The 20,260-nt window shown below is 34.1% G+C and overlaps 1 protein-coding gene across 1 annotated transcript in view; it reads left to right on the plus strand.

Annotated features, from left to right (window-relative positions):
- Positions 1-20,260, plus strand: part of MMP16 (matrix metallopeptidase 16) — a gene marked incomplete at both ends in the record, with an annotated part of 239,003 nt that overhangs the window by 160,537 nt on the left and 58,206 nt on the right. Inside the window, 2 exons of the mRNA XM_084229849.1 lie at positions 6,013-6,174; positions 8,101-8,312. Coding sequence (XP_084085975.1) covers positions 6,013-6,174; positions 8,101-8,312 — 374 coding nt within the window. The remainder of the gene's footprint in view (positions 1-6,012; positions 6,175-8,100; positions 8,313-20,260) is intronic.

Here is a 20,260-nt window from a genome sequence, read left to right on the forward strand (position 1 = left end):
CACATTGGAACTTTCTGACCAAGAAGGTGTATCTTTTTTGCCAAAAGAAGGTCAAGGGTGTCTAAAGGTATTTTTGAGTTGGTGCTATCTTCTTGCTGAGCCCTATTGTCAACAAGGCTGTTTCTGGTCAACCTGAATACCAACTCTAAGGTCTGCTCTGGTTTCTATTGCCTTGGTTTTTGCTGGTTCTTCAGCTGTTGATAGATTTTTGTTCTCTGGTGAAAATTTTCCTTGACATTTATCCCACAGACAGCACATTCCAGCCAGAGTGCCCACATTTTCACATGTGGGTATTGGGCATGCTCAGAAGCTAAACATACACCTATCCTTCTAACACCTTGTATATTTTTATAGTTGCAATAAGTTTCATTGATATCATATTTGCAGCTTAACAGAGGTGTCCCTGATTTAAAATTACAAAAGCGTTCATTTAGACTTGGTGTTAGATGTTCTGTATTTTAAAAATTCCTTAGCTCTTCGTCTTCCCTAATTTCCTCTCCCCTGCAACACAATCCTTGGTTATCTTCTATTTTACATACTTGGAAACACTCTCATAGTTTCATAATTTCTTTATAAAAGAAATTCCTTCCTTCCTTCTGTTTTTTTTTTTAATCTCAACCCGTGACTAAAACATGTTCCCTAGATGACCCCTAATAATCATGTTTCCTGGTTTTTTACTCAAAGTGTCATCTTTAAAGAAAAAAATTATGTTTTCCTGTAATTATACTGTCTTTTGATTTTCTACTATCTCACCTCTAATCATCCCACTCTAACTCCTTTCTCCTTCTATTATAGTTCATTCTCTATAAGTGTCAATAAAATGTGTTCTGCAGTCCATAGCACTCTCCTCTTAAACCATGTCCTCTGTTCACTACCTGTAGAGACAAGAATTCACTGACATTTATTGAACAATAATTGACTAACTGTGTTGAGTACTATGTGAGATGATGGACGTGTTAATTAACTTGATGCAGGGAATCCTTTCAAATTGTGTGGTGTATGTATGAAATAACTGGGATGTATGTTTTTTGCTACAATTTTAATCTATCAATTGTACTTCAGTAAAGCTGGAGAGAAAAAGGAAAACAATTCTAACCATATGTAGGTAAAAATTGTTTTATTCTTTGCTACTCAATTGCACATTAGTCCTCCAATTACTGATCTGTTCATTCTACTCCTTCAAAGAGTAATCATCCACTATGTGCCATATAATGTCTTTGAACTGGAGACTCTTAAAATAAATGATATACAATTGCAGTCTAAAGAATTCAAAACATATTGGGAAAATACTCGATGGTATGAATAACATTAAATAAAATATTAAGTGACACAAATAATAAAATGTTAAATCCGGTTACTTTGGGAAAATAATAAAATGCCACTAAGTATATTTTAGGAAGATATACGAAGATATATTGGGAATGTCAGGTGTTAACAGCATCCCTTGGGGGAAAGACGTCATAAAGAAGTTAATGTTTAGGCATTATCATCAAATCTGACAAGGTATGCACCCAAAACACCTGAAAGGCTAAGGCAGTTCTGGAAGAAAAACAGCTAGTGTGTCAAACTTACCCAGACAATCATACATTTCTGTGACAGAAAGAAGGAACACAAAGAAATGGGAGCTAAATATTACTATGGAAAGGAAAGACAAGAACTTATAAGGATCTTGGTTACCTTGCTGAAGAATGTGAAAATTATCTTGCAGGTAGTGAAAAAACAAGAGATATTTAAACAAAGTTTAACAGTTACAACAAGTAGTCCCTTCTATTTCTGTACATTTTTCTGTATATCCCCTCAATAATTTTCCTTGCATCTTAAGTTATGTTCCTTTAAAACTACTCCTAACAATAAAATAACCTCTTAGATTTTATATATTATAATCTGAAGTCTAAATTTGATTACCACTTCCTTCCAATCATATCTATCACAACAGGAAACATAGGACACAACTTTCCCACCATGCCCACCCTAGACTCCAGTTCCTATATAAATTGTTATTTCAGCCTCCATCTCCATCTCTTTTCTACTTTGTCAGACTGTTCCCTCCAGAAAAATTCCAAATGAATTATCAACAAATCCCCTTAATAATCAACTGATTTGGAGGATGTTCTCTTTAGGATCCTTTTTTGTAATTTAATTTGCTCTCTCCATTGTTTATACTCTTACTCTCACATTTCTCCAAAATGATGACTGTTTTTTCTTCTCCAAATTCCTTCTACCATAGGGCCAGATAAATGGTGCCTGGCCTCACTTTACTTCTCTTTAATGCCAATTCAAAATCATTCTCCTATCCTCCTCTATGTAGACTTCACCTGTTGGCTATGATTTTTGTCAGACTACTCCATCCATGATCTCTTCATGCTCTATACTCCTCTGCTAACCCTCATGTTATTCTCCTTATTTCATGATCATTTTAACTGCTGGTTCAATGCTACTACCTTCAACACTGCCCTTGTTGATTTCAAAATTCATGTTGTTTGTCCAATGTCTGCCATCTCAGTTATTGGATCTCCTCTCCAGTGATTCATATTTCATTCTAACTCTGAGATTCACTCTCATGGCTATAACTTTGGTATTGCTTTTACAAATCGCAACTCCACATATCTTCTACTACTGGAATTTTGTGTTTTTCCCGCTTTCTGCCACTGACATCATGACACCATTTATCATTTGACCTGTCAGAATTAAAATGATCTTAAATTGGTCTTACCACTTTATCTTGCTATAGTCCTTTTTCATCCCATATTATTTCTTCCTTCCTTCCTTATATGACATAAATGCCAGAGTCAAAAATCACTGTCTTACATATACCTATAGCATCTTTGTTTATCTCTCTGATTCCATGCATCTGAATACCAAAATTCTAGGTATCTGCACACATACAGCTCAGCAAGAATGAAGAAATCACACCACAAAATGAGACTGATCTCACTTTAAATTCATGATCGTGACTCCTGACAATTGTTCTGTATTCCCATTATCCATTTACACTCTGTACAAATATTTCATATATTCTCCTTTTTTCTCTTTTATTTTCTCAGTTGCAGAAGCTTACTATTTCTCTAAGCAGATCAAAATATTCAGAAAAGATCTTTCTTGGTTCTACCAGTACTTGTACCACCTGCCAGAACTTATCTACTCTTCACTTATTGCTATAACTGTTGTCGAACTATTCATTCTCTTAACCAAGGCCAGCTTTTTCCTATCAATGCTCACCTGTCCCAAATGTATACTTTAAGTCAGCAACTGCCTCTGAATTCTATATGCATATTTCCAACTGGGCTTGAATCTCCAATTAAATATTTAAAATGCATCTATTATCAGAAAAATGAACTCCTGGTAATGCAACCCACCTATTATCCCTCATACTCCACTAAAGCAACAAAACGTAGTTCCTCCTATGGTTTTCTCCAAGTGAAAAGCAAGACATGAAAATTACTATAGCATATATTAGATTTAATAACAAAAATTTCTTTTAAAAATATACTAATTCTTCTCTGGACATCTAATTCTCACAACAACTCTGTAAGTCACTATTATTGGTGTATAGCAATCTGATTCTTTCAGTTGTTGGGGCCAGAAAGTGATGTGCTATCTTTGAAATTTTTTTCTTTTTTCACATCTTGTATCCTTTAAAAAACTTTGTAATTTTTAGTTCAACATCTGTTGAGGATTGTACTGCTTTTCTATAACCCTGTTACTCTCATTTTGGTCCGTATCACCAATGTTTATCACTACGTAACATCCTGTATACTATACTTTTCTCTCTTTCTTTTTTTTTAATATCTCCCCTACTGGGATATGAATGTTTTGAGGTGGGAATTTTTTTGTATGTTTTGTTCATTACTGTATCTTCATAGCCTGTATCAGTGCCTAACACATCCTAAGCATGCAATAAATTATTTTGGTGCTCTAACTTCAGAGACTGAATCTTGCTGCTTTCCTTACCCACTGCACTTGATTCTCCAGAGCAATTATCAGAGTGATCATGTTGAACTGTAAGTCTACTCAAAAACTTCCAGTGGTTCCCCACCATAGTCAGAGTAAAAGCCAGACATCATTACTATTATCTAAAATTCATTACATAGTCTGGATTCCTTTTTCATTGACCTCATCCTTTCTCTTTTATCTCTCCCTGTCACTTACCACTATGTAACATCATATATATAAAAATTCTGTATCTTGTTTATTACTAGTATTCCCCATTAGAACATAAATGATGAGGGCAGGAAATTTTTGTATGCTCTGATCATTGCTATATTAGAGTGCTATATTAGAGTGCCTAACACATCATAGGCATGCAATAAAAGGTAATGGGATGAATGGATAATTTAATGAATGGAATTGTTTTGACATGGCTAAATTATATAATCTGTGCACACTAATACTCGTACAGTTGTATGATTTACTATACTAATTAAGAATGATCTCTGGAATCAGGCTGAAAGAAATTTGAATTCCAGTTCTTTCTTATTATGTGACCTTACAAACTGTACTTAAAGCTTCCAAGTTTTATTTCTCATTTTTTAAATGAACATAATAATAGTGACTTACTCACAGAGTTGTGAGAATTAGATGCCCAGAGAAGAATTAGTAAACTTTTAAAAGTAATTTTTGTTATTAAATCTAATACATGCTATATTAATTTTCATGTTTTGCTTTTCACTTTAAAGTAATTATGAAAGAGGAGAAGAGAAGTTCTTTGAGATTGGAAATGTTAACTTCTTTTTCTTTTTAAACCCCTCTAATTTGTTTCACATTGTTATTTAACCAGTTGTTCCTAAGTATCAGGTTGGCCTCTGTGAAGTCTTGAATGTTTCCTTCAGTATGTTAATGTCATACAGGGACAGCCCCCTGGTCTCAGCCATTACTCTTTGACAGACCACTCCAGAATAAGAAAAGTGTTGATTATGTACCTGGCATTTGCCTGAAAGAAATAGCCCTCTGCAGGGAATTATAATAAAAATGACTGAAAAGGAGTTTTCCTAAAAATAATACTCAGGAAGTTCATCAAAATCATTTACATTTGTAAAAAGGCATCATGTAAAACTTTATACTTTATGTCAAATCATGTTAAACTTTTCACATAAGCATAACAGACTTAACTATTTGATGTTCACATGATTCAACTAATTTTTTTAGAATCAATAAATATATATGTGGGATTGGCTCTTTTCCTCATGAGTTTAGTTAAGATGATCCAGGAATGGATGACCTCAGCAGGGGCTTGATTGCAAAAAGCAAACCAAGTGTCTTTATTGCCTTAAATCAACTTCACTGTGCAAGTTTACCACAGGAGAGAGATTTGTTGTTTTTTAAGTGAGAAACAGCAGCTCTAAGATAAAAACATTTTGTTCAAATTTCCTATGAACTGGTTAGCACATATTGTAAGGGCTAGGATTAGAATCCTAGTCAGTGTGACTGCTGGACTACAACTTTAGCCTTAAATTTCTGTATTCTTATCTTCTAGGCTAGTAAGCAAGAAAAGCCTTAGTCTTGAAGTTATAATAACCTCAATTCTAGCCACAGTTTTGTAAATACAAAGATTGCTATTCTTGGAAAGACTAGCCACCTAGTCTTATGCCTTAATTTACTTATTTGTATAAAAGTAGGAATTGTATTTGCGCTACTAAGTTATTTTGAGAATTAAGTTCAATAAAAAAGTTATAAAAGTGAGATTTTATATATCATATGCTTTATAATTAGAAGGCTATTTCAACAGCAGTAGCAATTTCTGGTACAGCTGCTGTACTTCAGCTTTAATTCTTTGTTCATTCCTTTCAGTTACTAAAATCTATAACCTGATAACCACTACCTCCCCACTAACTGCCCACTTTTAAAACAGTATGTTGGATTTTGTCAGTAGGAAATCTAGTGAAAAAAATCATACTGATAGTTGAAATAAAAATGCATCCTCTTTTTCTTGGGTAAATGTAACACCAAATTTTCCTTTTTAATTCTGTACTTGAATACTAATTATGATAACATACTTTCCTCTTATTTGCACAGGAAATGATTTATTTCTCGTAGCAGTTCATGAGCTGGGACATGCTCTGGGATTGGAGCATTCCAACGACCCTACAGCCATCATGGCTCCATTTTACCAGTACATGGAAACTGACAACTTCAAACTACCTAATGATGATTTGCAGGGCATCCAGAAGATATATGGTATGTCACCACTGTCTGTGTTTGGTTAACCCTATAGTAAAGTCCAGAATCCCTGCTGTGTTTTCTTCTTTTAGAAATATTCTAACTATATGAGAGAAATAAATATTGCAGGGGGGGGATCTGGCCTCTTAGTCTTCTATCAAGTAAGTTTTCTTGGCAACAACCCCAGATATCTCAATATATAGAATATGGGAAAAATCTATATACTGATAAAGTGTTCTTATTAAGTTTATTTAGAATGAAGATCTGATAAACTTTAGTATTTAAAATTCATATTCAATATGTAATAAATTATAATCAACAAAAATAGTGGGAAATGTAAACCTTTTATATATAAGATATTGAGACTTTGGAACAAACTGACTGATTGACTCTATATGATATTTCATGTTAGATAGTTTCTAGACAAATCACTTTCAAAGTTGGAGAAAATAATCTATGTTATGAATATAAAAAATAAACTCAAAAGCATATAATTACTGACTGAAAGTGAAAGTTAATAAATACAGGAGTGGGAGTTAACAAATTACTAAGTTTACTAGCATTAATTTAAAATAAATTTCTAGTTCAGTAAAATCTTTTATACTTATGGTATTCAGTAGAAGCAAAATTAAGACAAAAAGGAGAGAGAATATTGATATATATGTTTGCTTTATTCCTAAATCCTTCAACAGAACCATTGACCTTTATGAGACATTTATTTCACACATAATTATTAAGAACTTGACATTTATAATGTACATATAGAGAATATGCTTTACTAAATTAATGAAATGAAGCTTTCATTTTACAGTATGAAAACAAACGTGTGCTATTTGTATGTTAATATCTCATATCCAGAAGATGTCATTTCCATTTTTAAGTAACATAGTTTAAGTTCACTAATTTGTTTTGTATTCATTAGTTTTTCAATTTTAATATCTCTGTGGTAAGCATTCTTTCATGGTTAAAATAGATTTGGGGGACAAAAAGGTCAACTGTCATGCTGCTCTTTATTTTGGGGACACTGAGAAAAGAGAAATGTCTCAGACTGAAAACTAAATAGTTCATATGTTGAATGAGCTATCATATGTCTAGCTGTGTGTCATCACAAATTCCTCCTCAGTAGCTAACTGAAAGAAAGCTCTTTCTCACGACCTCATGAATTGGTAGTCTAGACTCAAGGTCTGCAAAAGAATATTCTTTCCTTATCTAAATAGTAAACTCAAACAGTCCCCATTTTTTTTAAAACATAAATCCCTTGAGAAATGATGCTTTACATCTGTACCAAATTACATGTGTAAACTTTGGCTTGATTTAGAAACCTCTATTTAGAAATACTTTTTAACATTAATATTTTACTAGTGGTGTTTTAATCAATAGGTGTTTTAGATTCAGTATTCAAATGAAACCCTCTACTAGCAATTTGTCAAAACCTTTCATTAAAAGAAAATAGTGAATGTCAGGCAAAGCCTATAAAATATAGCTGCAGACATAGGGTAGAATAAACTAAGATTTTGTTTATGTTTATCTTTTAGAAATATTTGCATAGAGTCATTGTCAAAATCTAGGATTAACTTTAGAGTTTACATGCACAGTTCTAATACTCATTTTCATTATTATTTATATACACCTACTTCCATAAGATTTGAAAACAGCTTTTCCACTAAGGGCTGTGTCAAACTTATAAAAAATATCATTAAAAATTAACAAAGAAAACCTAGTTACTTGAACCCAGAGTTTAGCAGGATAAGGACAGTTTCTGATAGACTTGGCAATGGTTTGTTAGGTAAAATGGTTTGTTTTTTCAAAAAATATATGATCCTAAAGAACTTTTAGTTCCCTTCATCTGTGCCCTCTACTGCTGTGTGGTTGTCTGCTGTAGCATATTTCCCAGCACTAGTCCAATTTTAAGTGAGCCAAGTGCTGTCCTCATATTTTCAAAAGGTCCACCTGACAAGATTCCTCCACCCACGAGACCTTTACCGACAGTGCCCCCACACCGCTCCATTCCTCCGGCCGACCCAAGGAAGAACGACAGGCCCAAACCTCCCCGGCCACCGACTGGCAGACCTTCCTATCCTGGAGCCAAACCCAACATCTGTGATGGGAATTTTAACACTCTAGCTATTCTTCGCCGTGAGATGTTTGTTTTCAAGGTAGGAGGCTGTGAATTTTTTTTTTTTTTTTAACGGTAGATCAAGTGTCTACACTGTCGCTTTAGAAAACAAGTTCTCATTCATTCTAACACTACCTTCCCAGACCTCTCACAGTTAGAAGGTTCAAAAAAAGCATCTTAAAAAATAAACGCACGAATGGGCTTAAACGTCTAGCAAAGATTGCTGTAACATTCTATTTGGGGAATGCATTTATGTCAGCATAAGCTAAAATGCCTAGAAATGTGAGGGTAAGAAAATGCTGCATGTTATGAACAGATAAAAAAGCACAATTTAAATCATGAATGGGAACTAATAGGGATGATTTGCTTGGGAGCTTAGCCACTTCCAGGCGCACTGCAGCTATTCTATCTTTGGTTTGCATATCTTTATGAGATCCCTACAGTTTCATTTGACAATTAACACATTGTTTTTTAGGACGAGTATTGATCATTTAGTTTGGGGTCTACCTGTTGCCATTTGAGTTAAATCTCTATGAGACCATCATATTTCAATTTCACATATAGATATTGTTTTCATTAGGCTTTTATATCTACTAATTTATATTATTTTTATAAAGGTTACAAGCTAAAATTAATTTTACATTTGCTAAATGTGCCTTTTGATCCTAATGGGTTCTCAGATGATAACACTAATAGTGTACCAATGCTAACTGCATCATATTGAAAAGTGAATATAGTATAATAATGAAATGATTTTCTTTCTCATACTGTAAACTGATCTTAAAAATTAATGGCATTAGAATATCATGAAAGCTATATTTACCAGTACCATCCATTTAAAAAAAAAAAAGTACTCTTATTTTGGGTAGACACTGATCAATAAATAATGAAATATCATCCTACTTATATAGAATTTCCTATCTACCAGAGGCTATACTTTAAAAATATAGATTTCTTATATATTTTTTCTAGACAAAGTACTCAATTTATATATTGGAAAATAAGATTTGGATTTGATATAATATACACAAGAGCATACTTTCCAAGAAAAATCGATGTTTTTATTCAAACACATGAATATATTTTTGACTTCATAAATATTGTTCAGTGCTTTATTATCTTCCATTTGACTTAGATTAATAAATTGAGACTCAAGCAGTGAAAAATACTTATGTATGTGTGTGTGTGTGTATAGGTATACCAATACATATATACATATAACTCTATATATGAAATAATAAATATATTATTACTCATTGTATGTTCATTGTGGCTAAGCTCACAGCAGCTATTGAAATAAAAACAAAATATAATCATTTGCTTATTCTGCAAGATACCAGATGACAACTGAAGGATTTGTTTCACCATTTTGCTTGAATTTCAACATCCCAGTTTTATGTCTCACTATCATAGGGATATCACCGAAAATGTCAACCTGTCTGGGAATATGCAATTTGATGTGAAATTGACTCAGGGTACAGTCTTTTATTCTTCCTGTCTATCTAACTAGAGTACTTATCTCGTTTGAGACCTGTGATAATTTTCTACCTAGTGATAATTTTCATCAAATTTTTGCTCTCCACATTGTGGGAGTTAGTGAATTCTATTCATTGATAAAATGACATCCTGTGATCACTGATTCCTGGAATCAGGAATAGATTAAATAAAAAGTATATACGCCAAATTTAAGTAAAATAAAATAGCTACTGTTTTCAATATCAAAGTATTTTTAAATAAGAAGAATTAGTAAAGCCTGCTTTTCTAAACTCTTATGTTACCTTGGATCCTTTAATCAAAACTCTCTACAGGGCCTCCCCGGTGGCGCAGCGGTTGAGCGCTGGGTTGTGAAGCTGCCCGCAGCCACTGCAGCACCGGTTCGATCCCCGGCTGCTCCCCGGCCACTGGAGAAGGGTCCCACATGGCGTGCAGACCTCTCCTGCCGCCCGCTGCTCCCCTCAGCAGTGTACTTCGGTCCTTCTCTCTGTTCTGTTCCCTTCTCTGGCTCTGGTGAATACTCTCACCCTCCCGCGCTTCTGACTATACCCAGTGCTTGCATAAATAAATAAATAAATATTTAAAAAAAAAAAAAACTCTCTACAGGCCAGAGCTCCTAAACTCTAAATTTAAATTATTTTGTTCACTTTCTAAGAATGATTTCTGTTGAAGACATCTTCTGACATCTTCTACCTCATTCTTTTAAATGTCCACTTACCTAGTAGATTTTGAGTCATGTACCTTCATAATTTTCATACTCATCTCTTCTCTGTAATGTTATATAAGCCCAGGATAGTTTACTAGGCATCAGGTATGTATGAGTAGAGGGTAACACCTCTGTCTTTATTTTTTTTTAAGATTTTTTTTTTTTAAGATTTTTATTTATTTATTTATACAAGCACTGGGTACAGTCAGAAGCACGGGAGGGTGAGAGAATTCACCAGCGCCAGAGCGGGGAACAGAACAGGCAGACTGAGGAAATACACTGCTGAGGGGAGCAGCAGGCGCAGCAGGAGAGGTCTGCGTGCCATGTGGGACCCTCGCTGGCGGCCCGGGATTGAACTGGCGCTGCAGAGGCTGCAGGCAGCTTCACAGCCCAGCGCTCAACCACTGCACCATCGGGGAGGCCCAGCACCTCTGTCTTTAAAGAGCTCATACTCCAGAGGAGAAGACAAGCAGGAACCTAAGTTCTTTAACACACAAGAGTAAAAGCTACAAAATGGACATGAAGAGAAAATACTGCAGTGTCTCTCAATACGTCGTGAAAACTTCACTGAGAAAGAGCTTATGCTGAATTCTGAGAGAGGAATTTGCTTGGTACATTAATGAAATTATTATTTGGTGTACCAAAAAATAGGTGCAGTGAGGGATAGAAAATAGACCTGTTAACTTTTGTTAGTTTTAGTATCTGGCAATTTTTGCAAGCCTTTGCTTATCCAAACTTCACTTGTCAACATCTTTCACATGTCTTGTTCAACCGCAAATCTCTCTCTCTCTTTTTAAAAAGATTTATTTCTTCATGCATTCAAGAACTGGAGAGTAGGCCAGAGGTGTGGGGGGCAGTTCACCAGAGACAGAGTGGGGAACAAAACAGGCAAACTGACTGAAATACACTGCTGAGGAGAACAGCGGGAGAGACAGGAGAGGTCTGCTGCACCATGTGGGTCAGCTCCCTGGTTGGGGATCGAACTTGTGCTGCAGTCACTGCGGACTGCTTCACTGTGCTGATGCTTAACCCCTTGCACCACTAGGGAGGCGCCCCCCAATCTCTTTCTAGTCATTTTTATATTCAGTTTCTGCATCCAATTGGCAGAAACTACTCCTAGAGTACAGGAGGAGCAGCATTTTCACAGGGAGAAGAAACAGAAACCTTTGGAGAGGGTAGGGAAAATTGTAATTTTATATATGCCAAACTGCTAGAAATCAACCTATAATTGGGAAGCAAAACACCCTACATCATTGCCAGTGGGGAACTTCTTGATATAAAGACTTGTTAATAGCCAAATGCAACTTTTTTTTTTTCCCATGAAAATCACTCCAGGTGCCGGATACGTTTTTCTCCCTATTCCTAACTTCAGGAGAATAGTCCTGAAGACTAGTTATTACCACATTCTTTTACATGTCACAAATACTGTATACTGAAAAATAATTCTGCTTTTCTTCTCATCATAATGTAACAGTGTTTTTATGCAGCAGATCAAAAGAACTTTGAGAGTGTTCATTTGAAAAATCAGATCTTGCTATAGTCTTGCTTAGTCACAATGGAAACATCACGTGATACATATAGCTGAGAATTTTCAGGGAACATTCTTAAAAAATCATCTTCTCTAAACTTAGAACAAAATTGCTTTTGTTATTGCTTTTATTTTTCCCCAGTTCCTTGGCATTTTGTTTTATTTTCATTTCCTTGCTTTAGGTGTCGTATATTCCCCCAAAATTATGAAACTGCATGGAAGCCTTAACTTTCTCATGCAGGAGAACAAAATATCATTTCAATATAACAGGCTCACAGCTCTATGTAAAGAAATCATTTTATTATTCACCACAATATTCCCTCCCCAGGTCAGACCAACATAAAAATTATTTGGCTGCTTTTCTTTTTCAAATTATTATCTGTTCACTTATCACAAAACTGTTTTGTGATCATTTTCATTTATTACTACCTATTTAATTCTACTGAGGAATCATAATTCCCATTATTTCCATAGAAACAGATTTCTCCTTATTCTGCCCTTGGTAACACTAGCTATGCATCAATTGAAAATATCTCTCATTAACTGAACATACTTCTAAGTATAGGCTATAGCCCAATTTCATGTGGCAAGAGAGTGTTTTTTTTTTTAATAAAAGTAGAAATTTTACACAAGAGTAGGTGAAAGAAGAATAGAGATATTTACTGAAAATGATACTTTGCAGGTATAGGATTTTTGCCCTCAATTATGTTTCCATAATACTGATTTGTGACTAAGCTCAAATCAGTTGGTCAAAAGTTGAACTTTTTGTCTCCTATTAATTACCTTAATTATCTCTTAGTGTTTAATGTCAATTTATTGCTTATTCTATGCTAAACATCTACACATATTTAGGCCAAGATTTGCCCCTTTCATTCATTTTATTTTTAAAATTTTCTTCCTTTGTGCATGTCACTCTTTTAACTCTAGTATCCATGAAATCTGAAAGTGCTCCTTTCTCACAGTGCTTTATCAACTTATGACACACACATACAGAATGCTTGTTCAATTTTCCAAGTGCATATTGAAGCTTTTCTGTATCTATGACACTGAACTTTTAGAATTAAAAGAAGTTAAAGATGTGTTTTTCCTTGAAATGCTTACATTTTATCAAGGAAAGGGGAGTATATAATTATCAATCAAAAATTCCTTTAAGTTGAACTCAACAAGGCAAAAGGAACATGGCTCTTTTACATATGAGATATATTGGATTGAGCAGAAGGTAATAAAGTAATAGAAGCAGCAGTGGGTCCAGCTGGTGAATTCCTAATAAACATTGTAGTTCAAGATAAAGAGGAAAAAAGAAGGTTAAAAATCACCAAGTTATTGCTATTGGTCAGCTTTGAAAGTTCTAAGATATAGGCCTATATTCTCAGAGAAGTGAAGTGAGAACCAGATACCAAACTTAACATAAAGTCAAGTTTGTTGACTCTGCCTTCTAAATACAGTAACAATTCAATCACTTCTATTCCAATGATACAAATATTGTTCAAGGTGTCATCACATCTTACTTTCACATTGTAATATCCTCAGAATTGTTTCTTTTTGTTTCTCCCTTTGTCATATCCCTCCAATGTTTTGTCAATTTTGCATACAGGATGATCCTGTAAAACCATGTATCAGATGATATCACTGCTTTGCGGAAAAAAAGTGTTCAGTGTCTAACTCAGAGTAAAAGTCCAAGGTTTTTATCAGGCAATCCCACTTCTGGGCATATACCCAAAGGAAATAAAATCATTATCTCAAAGAATTATCTGTACTCCCATATTCAAAACAAAATCATTCATTGTAGCCAAGATATGAAAACAAAATGAAGAAAAAGTGATATATAGATGATAGATGATTATGAATGTTATTCTATGGCATATAATGAAATAATATAAATATTTTTATAAATGGAATATTATTCAGTCTTTAAAAAAAAGGAAATTTTGTCATTGTGACAACATTGATGAACCTGGAGAATATTATGCTGAGTTAAATAAGTCAGATACAAGAAGGCAATAGTTGCGTGATCACATATGTAGAATCTAAAGAAGTCAAATGCATAATAAGAGAGTAGTGGTATTTACCAGAGACTGCACTGTAGCCAATGGGAAGATGTTGGTCTAAGGATAAAACTTTCTGTTATAAGATGAATACATCATGGAGATCTAATATCCAACATGTTGCCCTTAGATAATGTATCATATGCTTGAAATTTGCTAAGGGAGTAGAACTCAAGTATTCTCACTGCATACACCAAAATGTAAGAGGTGATGTATATGTTTATTAGCCTGAATGTAGTAATCATTTCCCAGTGTATACTTACATCAAATCATCATGTTATATTAAACATACACAAATTTTGTCAATTATAACAACCACCATATAACTGGAGAGGGAAAAAAGGCAATGTTTTTTCAGTTGCTCACAAGATTGTATGATCAGCTTATTTCACTTGTTTCTCTGATCTCACTGCTCTCTCTGTTCACTTTTATTCACACAATTCCAGCCATACATCTACCTGATGCTCCTGAAACTTGCCAAATACTCCTGACTTTGTAGGTCTTTCCTTGTCAGGTACCAAATTTTTGCTTCTCTTTGTGGTATCTACAGCTGTGCCTTCAGCAGTTGGTGGCTGTCTCCAATCTCTCTTCCAATTCAGACTGTTTGGTTTTTAATGGGGCTAGATATGTGAAAGGGAACAATAATGGTAGAAGTTCAGAAAAGTTCATTGTAAACCCCACCAACTGGGAGAACATTTTTGCACCCAACACTAATGATAAAGGACTGATCACAAAAATCTGCAAAGAGCTGATGAGACTCAACAACAACAAAGAAAATAATCCAGTCAAAAAATGGGCAGAAGAGCTTAAAAGAAACTTCTCTGAAGAGGAAATGCAAATGGCCAACAGGCATATGAAAAAATGTTCAACATCACTTGTCATCAGGGAAATGCAAATCAAAACTACCATGAGATACCATCTTACACCAGTGAGAATGGCACATATTAAAAAAACTAGCAACAACAAATGTTGGCGAGGGTGTGGAGAAAAAGGAACTCTTCTGCACTGTTGGTGGGAGTGCAAACTGGTCCAACCACTGTGGAAAGCTGTGTGGAGATTTCTGGACCTACTAAACATAGAGCTTCCATATGATCCAGCAATTCCACTCCTAGGTATTTACCCAAAGGACACAGAAACATCAATTCCAAAGAACACCTGCACCCCTATGTTTATAGCAGCACTGTTTACAATAGCTAAGCTTTGGAAACAACCCAAATGCCCAAAAATAGATGACTGGATCAAGAAGATGTGGTACATATATACCATGGAATATTACTCAGCATTCAAAAAAGATAAACACATGCAATTTGCTGCAACATGGATGGCGCTGGAAGGGATCATGCTCAGCGAAATAAGCCAAAAAGAAAAAGAAAAATACCGGATGGTCTCACTCATAGCAGGAATCTAGAAAACTTAAATAAGGGACCAGGAAAATGAATAACTATAAGAAAGTGAAAATCAAAATCAACAAAAAACTATGAACCAGAGACACTTTTAGGAGGGCGGGGGCGGGAGGGGAGGGATTGGGGTCAGAATGGGGGGCTGCAATTGTATGGGGAATATAACAATAAAATTTATAAAAAAAAAAAAAAGAAAAGTTCATTGTATACTATATACTTTATACCATTTTTGTGACCCCTAAAGATTTTTGTTTCCTGTAATAGGAATTTTCTCCCAGTACTCCACCTAATTCTGTCACTCATTCCATAGTTGTGTGTCCTTATTGATACCAGTATAAGATAATGCTTAAACTCTTTAGACAGTAGAGGTAGGTTTGGAGTCAGATCCCCTTTGCATCAGCACCAGGCAAGAACTATAGCTACTCCTCTATTCAGTGCTGGATTGCACAGTGCCCTAAAAATAGGGGGCAATAAATATTGGTCAAATATTTCTGATTTTACTTTCATCATCTGAATGATGGCTAGTAAATTCCATCATAGGTATGTAAAATAAGCTCAGAAAATGTTAACTATTATGTAACAAGTCAAATTTGGCATTATTAGTTACTCATATATGTTAGTTCAAAATCCCTTGCTATTTGAATTTATTTCTAGCAAAATAAAGTTGACAGAAAATGGCTCTAATTCTTACGATATAAAGGAAAGAAATGTAATGTTTTTTTTTGTCATTCACATCACTTTACTTAATGAAATGATTAAAGACAAAAAAAGAGAAATTAGCACAGGGCAATCTAAAATTACTCCACATCACAGTTCAATCCTATACTGCTAGGAAGTGTTTCCTGATATTACTAATGGTGTGTTGCAATTGAGGCTAGCTGCACATAAGACCCAGGGAGCAATTCAGAAATTAATTAAAATACCCTTGCAGAACAAAATCAGTCTTTCAAATATTTTAGAGAGATATTTTAGGAAGCAACTGGAATTATGGATAAAACGCCATTATTAATTGCTTTTAAAAGATTTGTATTCAATTAAGTATTAAGATTTACTCCTTAAAACTTTTAAATTCTTTTGCTCTCATTTTCAGGCTCCTTAGATCACTGGTGCAAACATACAAGAATTCAGTAGAAAAAATTCTCAGTAACCAGAGTTTCTAATTTCTTTTGTAGATACTTTAATTTAGGATGACTTTAAACATTATAAGCATATATTTTGGGTATATTTTTTGGATTCATAGAACTATTTTTTATTGTGTTACCATTGGTTTACAACACTATATATGATTTAGGGGAATAAGCTCACACCACTTCCACTACCAAAGCAGCCACAGTCTTTTCCTTGTGCCATTGGCTTCCCTTCCTCTTTTGTTCCCTCCCCTACTCTCCTCAATTCAGCAGTCATATTTCTAGGGTTTCTTTTGTTTTAGTTTTGTCAGTCCTGTTTTTTGTTTTTGTATATTTGTCTTTCTCCTTCTGACTTACATCACTTAGCACAATCCCCTTCCAGTTCCGTTCATATCATCCAAATGGCAAGCACTCCACTTTTTTTCCCCAAGGATTTATTTATTTATACATACAAGAGCTGGGGTGGGTGACAGAATTCACCAGAGACAGAGTGGAGAACAGAACAGGCAGATTTGACTGAAATACACTGCTGAGGGGAGCAGCGGGCAAGTCAGGAGAGGTCTGCTGGCACATGTGGGTCTCCTCCCCGGCCAGTAGGGGATCGAACTCGTGCTGCGGGCAGCTTCATAGGTTGTGTCTTAACCCCTTGCCCCACCAGGGAGGCCCTCCACTTTTTTTTTTAATAGCTGAGTAGTATCCCATTGTGTGTGTATACCACATCTTAATCACTTCTCTGTTCCTGGCCACTTAGGATGTTTCCATAACTTGACTGAAATGCTGCAATAAACATGAGTACAAATGTTTCTTCACATTAGTGTTTTTATACTCTTCAGGTAGATACTTAGTGGAATTGCTGGGTCAAATGGTTTTAGTAATATAAAACAAGACATTTCATATATGCTTAAAGCACACATTTTAGAGCTTACAATATAATTTTTCTTGATAATATATCTAATTTTACATAAATATATAATATAAAGAGATATTCTATACAATCATGCAAATGTTTTATGAAGTATATTGTGAACTAATTTTAAATATTATTCCACAGCAATATAAATCTCACTATTCTAATGTCATTGATAATCTAAATCTTTTCATTGTCAAAATATATTTTTTCCTGTACCACATTTTTCACGATCTGTGTTTTTATGTGGGATTTTTATAGAAAGTGCTAATATTCATGGTTCAGAGCATTTTTATATTAATTTGACACTAATAAAACAAAACTTACCTTGAGATTTTTATTATACTTTAGAAGTAGTTATTTTCTTAGAAATTTCAAAAATAGCATTTTCCTCACCTTTCTCTTCATATTTGGCATTTGTTTTAAGATTTATTTATTTATGCATACAAGAACTGGGTACAGGCCAGAGTGTGGGGGGTGTGGGGATTCACCAGAGACAGAGTGGGGAACAGAACAGGCAGATCTACTGAAACGCACTGCTGAGGGGGGCTTCCAGGGAGACAGGAGAGGTCTGCTGTGCCTTGTGGGTTAGCTCCCTTGGCCATGGATCGAACTCATGCTGCAGTGGCTGCAGATAGCTTCATAGTGCTGCTACTTAACCCCTTGCATCACCTGGGAGGCCCCATATTTGGCATTTTTGACTGCCACTTTTGATCCCTTCTATTTCTGAAAACAAAAATGAGACTTAATTCTTTCCATTCCTTTTTTAACTTTCAGATAATAGTATTGTTGTTATCATTTTTTTTTTAATTATGTCATGTTATTTAAACATGAAGATAGGTCTTTAAACTTTCTTACCAGAACCTATTTATTTTATTTTTTTCAAGATGGTCTTATATGTATAATATTTTTAATAAAATGGAGGCTATAATTATTTGCTTAATATTATATGACTATGTACTTGAGTATAATTTCCTTGGTATAAATAAGCAAGTCATAGCATCAACTTTAACTAATAATACCTGGCCCTTTGACACATTCAATTAATATTTATTAAATGAACAATGTTTTTACTTCTAACAATGTCATCTTTACATTTAACCCGCATCAGGGATGTTCTTGAATTTCGTTCATTCTTCTACTCCTAAGGCCTAGAAAAGTACATGCTAGTACCATTCCATAAATTCTTTTTAACTTAATGGGTTGAATGCAGGATCCTTAAACAAGAACAGCAACAACATGTACAGCATTAATGATGGGACTTGAAAAGATAAATAAATGGAGAGATTTACCTTGTGTCTAGATAGAAAAACTTGGTATTGGGAAAAAAAAAATTCTCCTATGTTATTCTACAAAGTACAAAGTATTCCAGTCATTATTTTAAAGTGATTGGTATGGGAGAGACCCCATGCTTCAAGATTCTATCTTACATGTTAAAGGGATAGTAATTGACATAATGTCTTAGACCAAACTTTAAATCCCAGGTCTATCAATCACCACTCTGCAGTATACAATGATTGATTTTGTAGTCCTCAGTAAATCAGGATGGGTGCTTCACATGCAGTTGTTAGTTCCACATTCTGTTAAAAAAAAAAAAAAAAAAAAAAAAAAGGAAAGGTAAATTAGAAAGATGTAGCAACCATACCAGGAAAAAAAAGACAATACTTATTTAACATTCTTCCCATGGTTAGAGCATATTTTGTGGCTATTCTTAGATACAAAGTTTCCTGGGTAAGCAAGTATTTTAAATTGTGCAAATTACTTTTTCAAATAATACCAAGAATTTATTAGCAGGAAAAGAGGAACTAGATATTGAATAGGTGGTTACTCATTTCTGCAACACTTTCCAGATAATATTTTTACAAATCTCTGTTTTATACATATCACTTTTGCTATTTCTGTACTCTAAATGTACTAAATGTACTCTGACTATTTGCTTTAATAGACTCTTTGACTGATATTCTATTTAAATCTTTATACTTCATCTAGAATTTACTTTGGTATAAGGTGTGAAATGGAATATTTTTCTCTAAATTATTAACCTAGTTTATTTCAATTCCTTTTATTGAATAAGTGCCATATTCACATATTTTGAAATAATACAGATAACACGTACTGAGTATCTAACATGTACCAGACATTTTTCTATGTGCTTTGAATGGATTATCATATTTATTTCTCTCATCATATGAGAAAGGAAAGAATAAAAAAGATTTGTTATTTTCCATATGCGAATCTCCAAACCTGGGCAGCTTGCCTCTGAATTTCTTGTGTTTAAGGTTTTTTTTCCTGATTATATTTTCTTCTTACTCGGCAAGTATAATTATATTTTTTTGTTGCATTCATGTGAATGCGATCCTTACTGATATAAAAATAGAGTGGAAGAAAAGATCTCAACATAATAGCAACACAAAATATAATATTGGGATAAGCTTAAAAAGAAATATAAAAAACTTCTATGAATAAAAAAACTTTATTGTAGAGCCAAACTAAATTTGAATAAATAGAAAGCTAGATCCTATTTTTTATCAACAGATTCAGTCTTATAAAAATATCACTTCTATATTCATCCTTAAATTCAATTTTAATCCAATATGCAGGAGAAAATTGATCATGAAATAAACACTGTCTATTAATAACTTTAAATACAAGTTTAAGGGTAAAAGTAAAGAAATAATAGAAAGAATGGCTTTTTTTAATGAAACAACTTGGTATTATAAAAAATTACTTCCCTCTAAATTATTATACAAATTAAAATAATTTTAATTAAAATCCTAAGAA

This window comes from Talpa europaea, assembly GCF_964194135.1.
Source record: "Talpa europaea genome assembly, chromosome: 3".
Lineage (NCBI taxonomy): Eukaryota > Metazoa > Chordata > Mammalia > Eulipotyphla > Talpidae > Talpa > Talpa europaea.